We start from the raw sequence: 15455 nt of genomic DNA on the forward strand, positions 1-15455 counted from the left end.
ACGGGGTCTAGCTACATGTAGTGAGTTTAATGTTCATGGAGGCGTGTAGTTCATGTCTGTATTCTATGCACTCATTCTCCTTGGACGCTTTCGTTCACGACACTGGCGTGGCTTCTGACAGTTTGTAGTTTTCGTTGCTGGCATGGTACCACGTGCAGGAGAGCGCGTGTGTGAGTGAACCATCCTCCGGGTCCATGTGCCACCGAATGAGCAACATGTTGAACGTGCGCAGCACCTTGCGAGGAATGAGTCGGGCCAACAGCAACAACACCACCGACCCAGCCTGATAAATATTCTGTCCGTAGAACAGGTACCCGGTCAGAAGCAAGGCCTCAACGGTAGTGCACCGCTTGCCCATGAACGTCATGTAGGCGAAATCGTCGCAGTCCTTGAAGAGTTTTGTGAATGGACAGCCGAGACAGTGCTGCTCGAACGTTGTAAGCCCCTGCAAGGGCTTGACGGGCTCCTTCCCATCATGTGCACCGGTCGCAACGGTGGGGATTACAACCACACCCGAACCACGTCGGTTGCCAACGCGAACAACATAAAGGGAGGAAGAGCGTCGAGACACGGAGGAGGCGAAACTTTGGAGGTTTTCCCAGTGCTTACTGCGCTTCTGGATGACGAACGAAGCCGCAAACGCCACAAGACCTAGCAGCGTGGACGCAGTCAGCACGACAATCGCCAAGTTCACTTTCATGAGGATGCACGAGTCGTTCAGCTTGCAGTATTTCGCGCCGCGTGCCGTCGTCTTGCGCAGCAGCTCGCCGTTCCAGTCAACTACGAACGACAGCGACGTCTGTCGTACTGACAGCAGCAACGTGGCAATGCAAGGCGTGATGATGATTTGCATGGTCTCCCACGTGAGTCGGAAGTGGCGATCCAATTGCTGCTCTCCCGACCGAGCCTTGAGCAGGTTGATGTACGTGTAAGAGAAGACGAAGAAGCTGAAGGTGAGGTTGGCCACCGACTCCACCGTGAGCGTCCCCGTCGCGAGCCCCAGATAATACAAGTCGGAGGTGAATGCCAAGTGGTACGTCACCTGAGCAAGGTACACGACCTGCATCCTGCCGTTCTGGCAGCGATACGCCCAGATCTGCGTCAGCAGCACCGATCTCTTGTGCGACATAATCTGGTACAGACTGATGACCCCCATGAGCATCATCTGTAGCATGACCATGCCTGGCAGCACGCTGAGGGCGATGGTGTCTGCGTAGCGATTGCGGAAGACGTTGATATACTCTGCGATTCGGCCCTCGACACTGGCGTCGATCTCGCTGATCCACTCCCAGAGCGAGTTGTAGTAGTTGTGGACGCACGCGTTGGTGGTGCTGCACACTGGGATGTCATCGGGGGACTGGATCATGAGGCCGTACGTTTCCCAGCGCTTGATCACAGTGCACGTCTCCTCGACGTACACCCCAGTAGTGTTTACTTCCCGGACGCGACAACCTGCGTAGTAAGCTCGAAACAGGGCCTGGATGACTGTAGTGGCAGGGTACTTGGTGTTAGACGCCGCCATCTCACGGGACACGGAGGGTAAACTGCTGGCGAAGCCGTACGGGAACTGCTTCAACAGATCTGGCACCACAGCGAGCAGATCTTCGCCATTGGTGCTCAGCGCCAGCTTGGAGCCGATGATGTTGTCGTTCGACACAACCGGCCGACACTCGGTGAACTCGGGGAAGACGTTGAAGTCTGCGGCAGGAATCGCCGAGTAGTCTGCGCTGTTCTTGACGGTCTGGAACTGGAAGAGGTGAATCAGCGCGATGATCGCCCACTGGGTCACGCATTCGTCCTTCAACTCGATCCCTTTCGTGAGCTCTGCGATCATCTGCGGCGCGACCGAAAGCTCCAGCACCGTGATGACCTGCAGCAGTTCTTGTGCGGAGGTGGTGACCACAGTGTTGGGAGACCCCCACTCGTTCACGCCTCCCGTACAGATGGCTCCATTGCTGTCGAGTGCATCGCCTAACGCTAGGGCCTCAGCACTCAGAAGCGAGTAGTCCCACGACGTCGCCGTGTACAGGTCCTCGAACATGGGTTTGCTCTTCAGAGCCTCGTGGTTAAAGGTGTTGAGCAGGAACATCGCCCTCCGACACGGAATGTGGCAGCCCGTACACCCGCCCGTCATGACCAGGTCCTTCTCATTGAACGCAAAGTAGCTGTCTTTGGACTGGATGAAGAACGTCGCGCCATTGAGGTAATTCGTAGTCGTGAAGATCAACAGAAGCAGCAGCGGAGCGACCACAATTCGACCAGCGACTGCCAACGATGCACCAATTACTGCCGGCCCGATACTTCTGCCTTGGTGGTGTTTGGCTCGATGTCGTTTGCGTTGGTTGAAGTACGCAGTGGCCCACGCCGAAGCCTTTTCCTCCGTTTGGGCTGTAGTTTTGTAGTCTGTAGCAGCTTCCGTGGTGGCTACAGTGGGTGCCGCCAGGGATTGATCGGTGCCTCCCATGATGACAACTTGTTGAAAAGAACAGCTTCGAGATGAGAAAGTGAGAGGCTTTCAGGCCGATTAGCTCCATCCTTGAGCAAGTGCCGTCCAAGGTGCTTGTCCTTCAGCACTATCTTTGCCAAGTTACAAGGAACCAGCACCCCGCACTTGTGCGTACCACGAGAATAGTATGCCCTGTTGCAAGCTTCACCTACTAAGAGCTCTTATCAACGGATCAGTTGTGCATCGGGAAACCCCGTCGCGTACTGGGCAGCGTCCTCCTCGAAAATAACCCGATGGAGCTGTAAGTCTCATGGGTTGGTTCCTTGAGAATAAGGTCGTCCAATTTGCGGTCTTCAAAGCGTTTTCGATCGTTGATCGATGGACCTCCACCTCTTAAGATACCTCACCTAGCTGAACAACTCCGAAATTATCATGCTTATCTGTGATTTTGAGCGTCAGACATTCCTACTTTTTGATCTGGGTTTTGCTCTCGTCCAGTACAAGCTCCCACCGTCGCCCTTACAGCAACATCAAATGTTATTCGCGTTTCAGACGCCCTCTAAAATACCTGCGTTCGCTCGTTCCCTATTTATCTTCCTCTTAGCACCCTCGTTCCCACTTGAGCTCTCGGCGGGGGGCCGCGCAGAGATCAATGGCCACATGGCCACAGCCAGCCACGAAAACTTGGGAGGCATCGCCTCGAAAACTGCGAAATTCGTTCTTCCGGAGTCCCACGTTGGCCTCGTTCAAGACTACAAATTCGACTTGTCCTACCCCGTTTCTGAAAAGCTCTCCATCGTTGCTCGCCACGGAAGCTCCGCTCCGAGAGTACTCTTTCCTACGCGATTCGTTCTCCAGGAACCCAACGTCTGCCTCTCTCAAAAGTGAAAATGCCTCCAGACGCAACACGTTTCTGGGAAGTTCTTCATCTTCACCCGATATTGAAAGGCAGCCACGCAAGCAGTCGTTTGTGGTGGAATCGTTCACGAAGGCCAAGGAATGGCGACGAGCGAGCTCAATCCATCCGCAACGGACAGATTCCTTGTGGACATTGACGTACTACGAGCAAGAGCGAGAGAGGAAGAGGAGGAGTAGACGGTGCTATCGTGAACTTCGGCCAGCTTCTGTCGGCGCTTGTCTCGCTATTTGGGGGCGAATTTTCGTGGCCCCATTGATGATGCTGTTCGTCTTTGTCTTCACAAATTACCTTACGACGGGCACCTTCTTGATCGAGGCCAAGGACAGCTACTTTGGCTTCAGCGAAATGGACCTCGTCATGTCTGGCGGGTGCACGCCGTGTCATATCGAATGCAAGAAGGTGCTGCATCAAATGGCGACGTTTAAGCACGAAGCTCTCATGAGCAAGCCGACGTTCGAGGACCTGTACACTGCGACAACATGGGACTACAGTATCTTGAGTGCAGAGGCTATAGCACTAGCTGCGAGGCTCGAAGCGAGTGGCGCGATTTGCTCTGGCGGCGTGGATGAGTGGGGGTCACCCCTCTCAATCATCACTGGCGAGGCCGAAGAGGTCGTAGAGATCATCGAGACTCTACAACTCTCAGTAGCGCCACAGCAGATCATGGAAGCGAAGAAAGGTATCGAGCTCAAGGACCAATGTATCACCAAATGGGCCGTCGAGGGCCACCTGCGCCTGTTCAAATTCCAAGCGGTGAAGAACAGCGTGGACTATTCCTCCATCCCCGCAGCAGATTTCAATGTCTTCCCCGAGTACACGGAGTGTCGGCCTGAGGTACCTAACGAAGGCGTCGTGGGTGAGAAGTTAGCTCTAGCGACTGGAGGGGAAGACCCCGTGCGCGTCGTGCCAGATCTGCTCAAGTTGTTTCCTTACGGGTTTGACAGCAGCATCCCAGTCGTCTCTCGAGTGATTGCCACGTCCAGCCCAACGGTTTATCCGGCAAAAAGTGTCACTCAGTCTTTGTTTCGAGCGTACTACAGCGGGTGTCGAGTACGCACAGTGAACACTACTGGCATTTACGTTGAAGATACTTGTACATTGTCCAAGCGGTGGCAAAGCTATGGACTCATGTTACAGGCCCCCGACGATATCCCCGTTTGCACAACCGGTAGTGACAGTATCTGCATCCACAATTACTACAACTCGCTCTGGGAATGGGTCACCGGTACCGACAGCACTCCAGGCCGTGCACTGATGAAGATTAGTGTCTTTCGGAATCGATACGCGGACACGGTGGCGCTTAGCGTGTTGCCAGGGATGGTGGTGCTGCAAATGCTGCTCATGGGGATCATTAGCCTGTACCAGATCATGTCCCACAAGCGATCGGTGCTGTTAACGCAGATCTGGGCGTATCGCTGCCAGAACGGCCGCATGCAAGTGCTTTATCTCGCTCAAGTGACGTACCATTTGGCTCGCAACTCAGACACGTATTACCTGGGACTCGTCACGGGGACGCTCACGGTGGAGTCGATTGCCAACCTCACGTTCAGCTTCTTCGCGTTCTCGTACTCGTTCATCAACCTGCTGAAAGCGCGCTCCGGAGTGCAGAAGCTGGATCGGCACTTCCGCCTCACGTGGGAGATCATGCAGGTGCTCATTACGACCGGCGTCGCGTCGCTTTTGTATTCGTCCTACCTCACATCGTTGCCGTGGATTGTCGACTACAATGGGGAGCTACTGCGCAAAACGACAGTCGAAGGAGCCAAGTACTGCGGTCTGCACGACTCGTGCATCGTCATGAGACTCAACTTGGCGATAGTTGCAGCAATCGCGTCCGCAATGCTGGGGCTTGTCGCCTTGACCACGTCGTTAGTGGTGCAGAAGCACAGCAGTCCGTGGATCCACATCAGTGAGTCGATTTCCCGGATCCGTTTACGCAGTCACGTAGGGCGTCCTTCAGTTGGTCCATCCACTGCTCTCGAAAAAGTAGCAAGAGGCAAAGCCCCGCACATCTCGGTGATGCCGCGAGCTCGGTTCGCTATCCTCCGAGGAAAACATCGGCGGGTGGGCCAGGCAGATCACGAGGTCAATACGACACTCACGACTTTCGAGGAATATTGTCTCGGCTCGACGTTCACGAAGCTTTTCATGGACTGCGACGATTTCGCCTACGTGACGTTCATGAACAAACGCTGTACGAGCGTCGAGGCGCTTTTGCTCACGGGCTACTTGTTTTACGGCAAGCACGTGTACCAGGCCCCGTCCGTGGTGTTGCTCTTGTTGGCAAGACTGTTCCCGCCCAAGTTCCTGCGTACGTTCAACATCTTGTTGCTGCGATGGTGGGTGCATCCGGAACATGGTTCGCTTACGCACGCGCTGTCCTGTACTTGGTATACGGCAAGCGAAGAGAACTACTGGATCTCGGAGGCCACGCCGATTTCCTAGATGACGAGTGAGAAGACGATGAGTTTGCACGAGTTGGAGTCAATGGTGCGTACACGGCTGGTCCAAGCTCTAGGCAAACGCACGCAGTACACGAGTCAGCATTTCGGCATGGATGCGCACCAAGTGCAGCGTTGGCTGGAGCAGCAGCGTCGCAGGAAGGTTGGCGAGCAGCCTCCCATTTCTCTGTGGTATTGCGCCGCCGACGGCGTCCGGCGCCACCTGGAGCTGAGCGAGTCGTCGTCCAAACCGACCGCGAAGGAGATGCAGGCGTGGCTGTGCTTCTGTGCAAACGTGTGCCATCTTTCTGTGGTGATTGCAGTGCCGAACCGGGAGCATTCGACGTCGACGGCGATTGCAGCTCAACCGGTTGCAGTGGCCGGCACCGCGAAGTAAGTGGCAAGAGCGAGTAGTGAAGAAGGACGATGAATGCATTCAACAGTAAAGGGTTCAAAGCAACAACGATACGCCGAGCATCCGTGGCCTAGTTCTTGGGTCCTTCGATGAGCCACTTGATGCCGTTACCGAGCTTGACGTTGTCGAAGGCCTCCTTGGCTTGTTCGAACGGCACCGTCTTGGAGATCAGCTCCTTGACACTGAGCTTGCCGCTAGCGATCATGTCGAGCGCGAGCTGGTAGTCGCCGGCCGAGTAGCGGAAGCTGCCGGTCACGTGGAGCTCCTTGCCGCACAAGACGCCGATGGGGAACACGATGTCCGTCTTGCCCATGCCGCCCTGCGTGAACGAGCCGCCATTGCGCGCGACGTGCACAGCCGCCTGGATACACGGCTCAGCTCCACTGGCTTCGAGGACGACGTCCGCGCCCTCGCCGAGTCCGCACTGGGCGATGATCTCCTCGGCCATTTGCTGCGGCGTAGTCCCCGCCTTGCTCTTGAAGACGTGCGTGGCTCCGTGCTGCTTGGCGAACTCGAGGCGCGCGTCGTTGACGTCCACGCCGACGACGGTCGTGGCTCCGAACACGTAGCGCGCCACCTTACAGGCCAACATCCCCACGGGCCCAACACCAAAGACCACGACGCTGTTGCCAGGCTGCACCTTGGCCATGCGACAGAAGTGCACGGCCACGGCGGTGGGCTCGAGCATGGCGCCTTCCTGCATGCTCACGTTGGCCGGCAGCTTGTAGCAAAAGTCCTCGGGCATGACGTAGAACTTGGCCAGCGTACCGTCGTACGGCGGCGTGGCAGCGAAGGCCATGTCCGGACACAGGTTGTAGTTGCCCTCGAGACAGCGGACGCAGCGGCGGCACGGCACGCCCGGCTCCATGGCCACCTGGTCGCCCGGCTTGAGAGACTTGACGGCGGCGCCAACGGCATGCACCACGCCGGCCGACTCGTGGCCCAGCACCATGGGATTCTCCACCACGTACTTGCCGATGCTGCCGTGCGTGTAGTAGTGCACGTCACTGCCGCAGATGCCCGTGTAGCGCACGTTCACGATGACATCGTGCGGGTCCTTGATCTCCGGCACGGGGCGATCCTCGTACTTGACTACGTCCACTTTCTCGAGCACGAAGGAGAGGTTCTGCGGCCACAAGTGCGTCAGGCAACCAGACCGTTAGATGGTGCGAATGGGAGGAGAAAGGAGGAGGCACGTACCTGGGGAGCCATTGTCGATGGAGTCTTGGTTGGTGGCTTTCGTTGGTTGGTGAGGAATTGGAAAATGAGCTCTGGGATGAGGCGGCCTGTTAGGATCGTCTCGGAGAGGTTCAACCACCACCAGAGCGAGTCGCGGATTAAGCATCACGGCTGGTTTGAGGTTTGTCGAGGATTCGTTATCGTCGTGTAGTGTATTGAAGGGGGGATAACCTCAGACTGCAGTGGGCAATGCTTGCCCACCTACCTCAAGTGATCTTCAGATTGACAATACTATTTACCAAGCCCTGGTAAACACCGACGACCCCGATGGGGCCGTAAACGCTTACGACCACGTCGAGGTGGGAGATGTTTACCAACGCTCGACGAACTTCAACATCATGTTAACTGGGAAAGTGTAGCAAAGGGGTATTTTGTACGTTGAAGGTTGGATAACCTCAGACTGCAGTCCAAGGTTATCTTCAGAATATGAAATAGCATTTTAGCAACTCTGACATTACCAACCATCCGAGTGGGGTTTGCTGGTTCGAGCTGGTAAACATACGTGACCCCGGTGTGGGCGTAAGCGTATACGCCCACCCGCCCTGGCTTGTTAACTGGGTCAATTTCTAGTCCAATTTTTTCCCAGGCTGTTTAGTTGGCTATGACTAACAAAATTTTACCCCATGTTTCGTTGGCAATGACTGACGATAGCCAACTTGGTTGACCTCAATTCGTAGTGAAGCATAATACATGAAGCATAGAGGTTTCATAAGTTTTGGGATTGTTGCGATACTCGTTGTGGTGGCAAAGTCTCCAATACTGGTTTTGGGCGAAATACAAACATACAAAATTCGAGTTTTTTTGTTGGTTTTCCTGCTTCAATCTACCATAGGCCGAGTCGTAGAGACATCAGCGAGGTGGAATATTGACGCTGCTGACAAAGACTCTGGCAAAGTTCATATCGTCAAACCATCAGAGTATTCCTCAATGTGGTGACCAAGTGATTTCTCTTCTACAACAATATCGCGAGGAGGTTGCATTTTGCTTGGTTGCCGTGGAATTCTCGTAAACACGAGGAACACGGCGCATTTCTCTTGCCACACTGTTGGGAATTACAATAATGTACGTTCGGCTTGGAGGTCTACGACGCGTGCACAACTAAAAATTTGAACACCTCCCTCCTGAAAACTTCAACTTCAGGATGCTTTTCCAGCTCTATCCTGACGTTTGACCGTCGACCAGTCTCAAATCCGCGAGACTTTCTGCTGCTTAGGAGACCAGGACTCGATCTTCAGCCTTTCAAGTTCACTTTCGTTTTCTCCAACAACGTGTCAAGTTCCTCCTCTCCACCACAAGAAAATGGCGTCCGACGCAGCTGAAACCGCTATCAACATCCTCTCCACGATCGCAACGGCGTGCATTTTCCTGAGCATGGTCCCAGGGATGTGGGTTGCCCACAAGAAGCAAAGCACCGCGGGCGTCAACTACTATCCGCTCGCCATGATGTACGCGCAGTCAATGGGGTGGGTCATCTACTCGTGGGCAGACCACTCCTTCTTCCCCGTAGGCGCCGTCAATTGCCTTGGTGCTGTCCTAGGAGCCATCTTCTCGGGCGTCTGCATTGCCTACGAGCGAGAGCTCCGCGGGCGCTACATCACCTTCTTTGCCTTTGTCTTCGCGATCACGATCGCCTTGATCCTGTACCGATTTCTGAGCTCGCAAGACGACGACTCCATCGCAAAGGTCCTCGGCTACTTCGCAGACGTCATGGCCGTCATCATGTTCGGCGCGCCGCTCATGCTGCTCGGGGACGTCGTCAAGACGAAAAATTCCGAGGTCATCGCGGCGCCCATGGCCATCTCCGGCTTTATCAACGGCGTCCTCTGGTCGGTGTACGGCATCATGCAGACGAACTACTACGTCCTCGTTCCGAACGCCATCGGCGGCGTGCTCTGCTTTGTGCAAGTGGTCCTCATTGTCATTTTCCCACGGAAGCAAAGTGACAAGGCCGAGAAACTGCTGGAAGAGGGATCCACCGCTCACGCGCAGGCGGCGTAGGATAAAGGCGACAATGTTTCCAATCCTGTCGTTTCTCACAAGTTGGCCGATTGTCATCACTTTTCGTCTATTTCAGCTAGCACAAGAGCGAAAAAGCTCAAAAAAGCTAAAAAAAAAAAGAAGAAGCTCAATATAGGTTTGGCATTGTCAGTTTTGTGTGTTTGCCGTGCATGGCGTCGCCAATTACTTGATGAGCTCGTCATCCCGACTTGCTGAGCCCGGAGATACCAAAGTCCAAGCTTTTGGCACTCTCTGGACCGTTGTTTCCTGGTTTCGACCCTGGCCTCACCACTCTGTCGAATCCAAACGCTCGAGTTGGTCCACGCTCTACTTCGAGGAGCAGAAGGCCTTGAGTGAAAGGCAAAGCTGGCTGACCAAGTCGAGACCAGCCGTGATCTGGGCCAGTCTGGCTGTCGTGGGGCGGATTGTGGTGGCACCGATCACCTTGATGTTGGTTTTTGTACGCACGAACTACCTCACGACGGGCACCTTTTTCATCGAGGCGAAAGACAGCTACTTCGCATTCAGCGAGATGGACTTGGTCATGACAGGCGGCTGCGGACCGTGCCACGTGCCGTGCCAACGATCGTTGTTCCAGGCAAACACCTTCAACCACGAGGCTCTCAAGAGCAAACCCATGTTTCAAAGCTTGTTCACGGCCACGTCGTGGGACTACAGCGTACTGAGCGACGAGGCTTTGAAGCTTGGCGAAGCACTCGACGCTAGCGGTGCGATTTGCACAGGCGGGGTGAATGAATGGGGGTCTCCGAACATTGTCATCACCGCAACAGCACAAGAAATCCTGCAAGTGATCACTGTGCTCAAGCTTTCAGTCGCACCCCAGATGCTTGCAGAACTCGAGAAAGGGATCGAGCAAAAGGGCGAATGCGAGACCAAGTGGGCCATCATGGCGCTCATTCACCTCTTCCAGTTCCAAACGGTTAAGGACAGCCTCGACTACTCTTCGATTCCTGCCGCGGACTTCAATGTTTTCCCCGAGTACACCGAGTGTCGACCTCTTGTCTCTACTGACAACTTTATCAGCATCAAACTTGCCTTAGCAACCGGAGGTGAGGATCTACTTGCAGTTGTACCGGAGCTCCTGCGGCAGTTCCCATACGAGTTCGAAAGCAGTCTACCTTCGGTACCTCGATCGATGCCAGCTCAAAACACGGTCCACAAGGCCACTACAGTAATCCAATCGTTGTTTCATGCCTACTACGCTGGCTGCCGTGTCCGAGAAGTCAACACCACGGGGGTGTACATCGAGGAAACGTGCAGTACGATCAAGCGCTGGGAGTCGTACGGGCTCATGATTCAGTCCCCGGACGACATTCCCGTTTGCACGACAAGCAACATTTGCGTCCACAACTACTACAACTCGCTCTGGGAATGGGTGAGCAAGATCGATCCTAGCGTGGAAGGACGAATCGCCGAGTACATTAACGTTTTTCGCAATCGGTACGCAGATACTGTGGAACTCAGCGTGTTACCAGGGATGGTGGTGCTGCAAATGCTGCTTATGGGGATCATTAGCTTGTACCAGATCATGTCCCACAAGAGATCGGTGCTGCTAACACAGACCTGGGCGTATCGCTGCCAGAATGGGCGCATGCAAGTGCTTTATCTCGCTCAAGTCACGTACCACCTCGCATACAACTCGGATTTGTACTACCTGGGGCTTGCTACCGGGACGCTAACGCCAGAGTCGTTGGTAAATCTGACGCTTAGCTTCTTTGCGTTCTCGTACTCGTTCATTAATTTAGTCAAGGCGCGCTCAGGAGAGCAGAAACTGGATCGATACTTCCGCTTGACGTGGGAGACGATGCAAGTGATCATCACGACCTGTGTTGCACTGCTCTTGTATTCCGTTCGTGTGACGTCCTTGGGTTTCGTTGTGGGTTGGAATGGCGAATTGCTACGGAAAACTACGGAGCGCGGTGCCAAATATTGCGGACTGAACGACTCGTGCATTCTCATGAAAGCAAACTTGGCCATTGCGATCGCTTCGATCTCCACCGGCTTGGGTTTGGTTGCAGCTACCACCTCGTTCCTTGTTCAGAAGGGCTTCTGCCAGCCCCAACGACTTTCAGGCTACGTGACACGACTAAGCCTAAGCCACGGTATACGGGATCGTAACGGGGTGTCTACAAGACGAACCTCATCAGTACTTTCGCTCATAGTGTCACCCCACACGGCAGTCATTTGGCCAGAAACGACTGCTGCACAGCCTCGCTCTAGAAGATTTGCTACGTCGACATCCAGCGTGGTTCCGTATGACCACGGATTTCCAGTAACAACTTTTGAGCAGCACTGCCTCGGGTCGCCCTTTTCCAAGCTGTTCAAAGATTGCGGCGACTTCGCCTACACGAACTACCGAGGCAAACACTGCACCAGCGTCGAGGCGTTGCTGCTTACGGGGTACGTGTTCTATGGGAAGCACATTTATCAGGCCTCCTCGGTCGTATTACTCCTCCTGGCCAGGTTGCTGCCTCGAAAACTTTTGAGAACATTCAACGTGCTAATTATCCGCTGGTTTGTCGACCCAAACAAAGGCACAGTCTCGTTCGCGCAGTCCTGTACATGGTATCGCGCGAGCGAGGAGAACTACTGGTTAAAAGAAGCAACTCCCATTGCTTAATTATCGCCTTGGAGATGGTTTCAACTATGTGTCCTTGGGAAAATAATGTAATGTGTATACCACCTCTTCTGGGTTTCTTCCGAGATGCTGTAGTTCTCCAGGCTGGCACCGTATCAAGTGCAGGACAGTGCTTGAGTCAGTGTTCCTTCCTGTGGATGCATTAATTGATACCACCGAATGAGCAGCACGTTGAAAATGCGACCGACCCAGCCTGATACACGTGCTGGCTGTAGAACTTCGACGCTAGATCTTACATCATGGCGAGCGGATAGTAGTTGTCGCCCGCAGTGCTTCGCTTCTTGTGGCAACCCACATCCCTGGGACCATGCTTGAATTTTTCAGTAGGGAAGTGTTCAATTTGTTGTTGTACACGCGTTGTAGGTCATCCTCGAACGTAATTCTCGGCTCATGTTTGCGAGAACTCCACACCGTGGTTACATGTTTTCTTGTTGTTACCAGTACGTGTTCTAGTGAGTGGGGGATATATTAGTCAAAACCTGTACGCTTACTGCGTAAAGTCGAGCTGGGTGATGGTCTTGGGGTCGGCACCCTCGAAGGCGATGCGGTAGATGGCCGCGAAGAGCGGGAACTGGTCGATCGCATTGTGCTCCTTGAGGATGTGTCCTCCTTGACGCCGTCGAAGTACTTGAACCAGAACTTCTTCATCTCGCTCAGCCTGATGCGGATGATGGCCGCCTTGGTGTTGCCGCCGTACTTGGGGCCGTCGCGGAAGCTGGCGCCCAGGGCAACCACATTCTTGAGCGCGCCGCACATCTCGACACCGTGCGGGTCCAGCGCCACGTCCACGCGGAACGTTGGCGCGTTGAACAGCTCGCGCAGCAACGCGCCGTGGCGCAGATCGGCGCAACCGAGCGTCGACTAGCAGAAATCGCCGGCCGCGACGTTGTTGGCTACGTTGGCGCCCATGAGCACGCTGCAGTCGACGTCGAGGCCCTCGTGGATGAGGTCGGACACGAGCACGACGCCCCGGTCGTCGAAGTTGATGCCCTTGATGAGGGACACGGCCATGGCGCCTTCCTTGAGGCCCTGCTGCTTGATGGAGACGAGCACGCGCCCCAGGAACTGGTGCGGCACGCAAAAAATGAGGATGTCGGCGTCGCGCACGGCGTCCAGCAGGTCCGGTACGGCGATGACGTTCTCCGGCAGCGGGCAGGTACTTGACGTTCTCGTGCTGCGAGTTGATGATCTCCGTGAGCTTGCGGCCGTCCACCTGCTCCTCGATGACCCACATGTTGATGTCACGCTCGAATGTCTTGGGCAGCTTCTGCGTGTTCTCGCCGATGATGCGGGGCGATGGCCGAGCCCCAGTTGCTGGAGCTCACGAGACAGACTTTCTGCGGCATTATTATTTTAGCTTGAAAGACGGGGAGGAAGGAGGAATGTGCAGTAGCCGGCAAGTTTAGGAATGGCTGAAGACCTCGATATAAAGAGTAAATCACTTGGTCATCACATTGAGGTCGCTCGGTCTTGCCTGCTTCAGGCTGCAGAGCCAATATCCACACTGTACGCCTACGGCCACTCTGTGGCAGCTTGCAGCAGTTAAATGGCCCAAACCGACATCATCTTTGCAAGAAAAGTAGACACTTTACCACCACAAGACTCAAGAAATTCAGTTAAAATACTGCAATAAAACTTGGAGCCTCAACTTTTTTAATAAAAGTATTATTGCTTCGTGTATTAAGCGAATTGAGATCTTCCAACCAAGTTGGCATCGTCAAAGAAACACGTGATAAAAATTGTTAGGCATTGCCAACTGAACAGACTGGGAAACTATTCGCCTTGAAGTTGGCCAGTAACATTGCCGTGAAGGCGTATACGCTGACATCCACACCGAGGTTTTCCAGATTGAGCCAACAACACCCACTCGGATGGTTGGTAGTGTCAGGGCTGCTAAAATGCTATTTCATATTCTGAGGATAACCTTGGACTGCAGTCTGAGGTTATCCTCCCTTCAACACACTACACGACGATAACGAATCCTCGACAACCCCCAAACCAGCCGTGATACTTGATCCGCGACTCACTCTGGTGGTGGTTGAACCTCTCCGCGACGCTTGAAGGAGTCGATCTTAACATGACGTCCAGTGCCGCCTCATCCCAGAGCTCTAGGTTTGTCCAGCGGCGCCTCGGGAGGATTTTCCCATTCCCCACCAACCAACGAAAGCCACCAACCAAGACTCCATCGACAATGGCTCCCCAGGTACGTGCCTCCTCCTTTCTCCTCCCATTCGCACCATCTAACGGTCTGGTTGCCTGACGCACTTGTGGCCGCAGAACCTCTCCTTCGTGCTCGAGAAAGTGGACGTAGTCAAGTACGAGGATCGCCCCGTGCCGGAGATCAAGGACCCGCACGATGTCATCGTGAACGTGCGCTACACGGGCATCTGCGGCAGTGACGTGCACTACTACACGCACGGCAGCATCGGCAAGTACGTGGTGGAGAATCCCATGGTGCTGGGCCACGAGTCGGCCGGCGTGGTGCATGCCGTTGGCGCCGCCGTCAAGTCTCTCAAGCCGGGCGACCAGGTGGCCATGGAGCCGGGCGTGCCGTGCCGCCGCTGCGTCCGCTGTCTCGAGGGCAACTACAACCTGTGTCCGGACATGGCCTTCGCTGCCACGCCGCCGTACGACGGTACGCTGGCCAAGTTCTACGTCATGCCCGAGGACTTTTGCTACAAGCTGCCGGCCAACGTGAGCATGCAGGAAGGCGCCATGCTCGAGCCCACCGCCGTGGCCGTGCACTTCTGTCGCATGGCCAAGGTGCAGCCTGGCAACAGCGTCGTGGTCTTTGGTGTTGGGCCCGTGGGGATGTTGGCCTGTAAGGTGGCGCGCTACGTGTTCGGAGCCACGACCGTCGTCGGCGTGGACGTCAACGACGCGCGCCTCGAGTTCGCCAAGCAGCACGGAGCCACGCACGTCTTCAAGAGCAAGGCGGGGACTACGCCGCAGCAAATGGCCGAGGAGATCATCGCCCAGTGCGGACTCGGCGAGGGCGCGGACGTCGTCCTCGAAGCCAGTGGAGCTGAGCCGTGTATCCAGGCGGCTGTGCACGTCGCGCGCAATGGCGGCTCGTTCACGCAGGGCGGCATGGGCAAGACGGACATCGTGTTCCCCATCGGCGTCTTGTGCGGCAAGGAGCTCCACGTGACCGGCAGCTTCCGCTACTCGGCCGGCGACTACCAGCTCGCGCTCGACATGATCGCTAGCGGCAAGCTCAGTGTCAAGGAGCTGATCTCCAAGACGGTGCCGTTCGAACAAGCCAAGGAGGCCTTCGACAACGTCAAGCTCGGTAACGGCATCAAGTGGCTCATCGAAGGACCCAAGAACTAGGCCAC

At 55.1% G+C, this 15455-nt stretch overlaps 9 protein-coding genes across 9 annotated transcripts; 5 read left to right on the forward strand and 4 right to left on the reverse strand.

Annotated features, from left to right (window-relative positions):
- Positions 1–94: 94 nt before the first annotated feature.
- On the reverse strand, positions 95–2464 carry KRP23_4529 (uncharacterized protein; the record flags this gene model as incomplete). Its single annotated transcript, XM_067889495.1, has 1 exon — positions 95–2464. One exon carries the CDS (start codon positions 2462–2464, stop codon positions 95–97), a length of 2370 nt encoding a protein of 789 aa, XP_067748651.1.
- Positions 2465–3620: 1156 nt separating this feature from the next.
- Positions 3621–5810, forward strand: KRP23_4530 (uncharacterized protein; the record flags this gene model as incomplete). Its single annotated transcript, XM_067889496.1, has 1 exon — positions 3621–5810. The coding sequence occupies one exon, from the start codon at positions 3621–3623 to the stop codon at positions 5808–5810; it is 2190 nt and encodes a 729-aa protein (XP_067748652.1).
- A 42-nt stretch (positions 5811–5852) lies between these two features.
- Positions 5853–6203, forward strand: KRP23_4531 (uncharacterized protein; the record flags this gene model as incomplete). Its single annotated transcript, XM_067889497.1, has 1 exon — positions 5853–6203. One exon carries the CDS (start codon positions 5853–5855, stop codon positions 6201–6203), a length of 351 nt encoding a protein of 116 aa, XP_067748653.1.
- An 88-nt stretch (positions 6204–6291) lies between these two features.
- Positions 6292–7433, reverse strand: KRP23_4532 (putative D-xylulose reductase A; the record flags this gene model as incomplete). Its single annotated transcript, XM_067889498.1, has 2 exons — positions 6292–7347; positions 7422–7433. The coding sequence occupies 2 exons, from the start codon at positions 7431–7433 to the stop codon at positions 6292–6294; spliced, it is 1068 nt and encodes a 355-aa protein (XP_067748654.1).
- A 1326-nt stretch (positions 7434–8759) lies between these two features.
- On the forward strand, positions 8760–9458 carry KRP23_4533 (Bidirectional sugar transporter SWEET12; the record flags this gene model as incomplete). Its single annotated transcript, XM_067889499.1, has 1 exon — positions 8760–9458. The coding sequence occupies one exon, from the start codon at positions 8760–8762 to the stop codon at positions 9456–9458; it is 699 nt and encodes a 232-aa protein (XP_067748655.1).
- A 448-nt stretch (positions 9459–9906) lies between these two features.
- On the forward strand, positions 9907–12099 carry KRP23_4534 (uncharacterized protein; the record flags this gene model as incomplete). The annotated part of the gene is made up of 1 exon (XM_067889500.1): positions 9907–12099. The coding sequence occupies one exon, from the start codon at positions 9907–9909 to the stop codon at positions 12097–12099; it is 2193 nt and encodes a 730-aa protein (XP_067748656.1).
- A 486-nt stretch (positions 12100–12585) lies between these two features.
- KRP23_4535 (Glycerol-3-phosphate dehydrogenase [NAD(+)], cytoplasmic) lies at positions 12586–12873 on the reverse strand (the record flags this gene model as incomplete). Its single annotated transcript, XM_067889502.1, has 1 exon — positions 12586–12873. One exon carries the CDS (start codon positions 12871–12873, stop codon positions 12586–12588), a length of 288 nt encoding a protein of 95 aa, XP_067748657.1.
- Positions 12874–12978: 105 nt separating this feature from the next.
- On the reverse strand, positions 12979–13351 carry KRP23_4536 (Glycerol-3-phosphate dehydrogenase 1-like protein; the record flags this gene model as incomplete). The annotated part of the gene is made up of 2 exons (XM_067889503.1): positions 12979–13182; positions 13283–13351. 2 exons carry the CDS (start codon positions 13349–13351, stop codon positions 12979–12981), a joined length of 273 nt encoding a protein of 90 aa, XP_067748658.1.
- A 957-nt stretch (positions 13352–14308) lies between these two features.
- KRP23_4537 (putative D-xylulose reductase A) lies at positions 14309–15450 on the forward strand (the record flags this gene model as incomplete). Its single annotated transcript, XM_067889504.1, has 2 exons — positions 14309–14320; positions 14395–15450. The coding sequence occupies 2 exons, from the start codon at positions 14309–14311 to the stop codon at positions 15448–15450; spliced, it is 1068 nt and encodes a 355-aa protein (XP_067748659.1).
- Between the last annotated feature and the right edge of the window lie 5 nt (positions 15451–15455).

Source organism: Phytophthora ramorum (assembly GCF_020800215.1).
Source record: "Phytophthora ramorum isolate Pr-102 chromosome Unknown Phyram_PR-102_s0003, whole genome shotgun sequence".
Lineage (NCBI taxonomy): Eukaryota > Oomycota > Peronosporomycetes > Peronosporales > Peronosporaceae > Phytophthora > Phytophthora ramorum.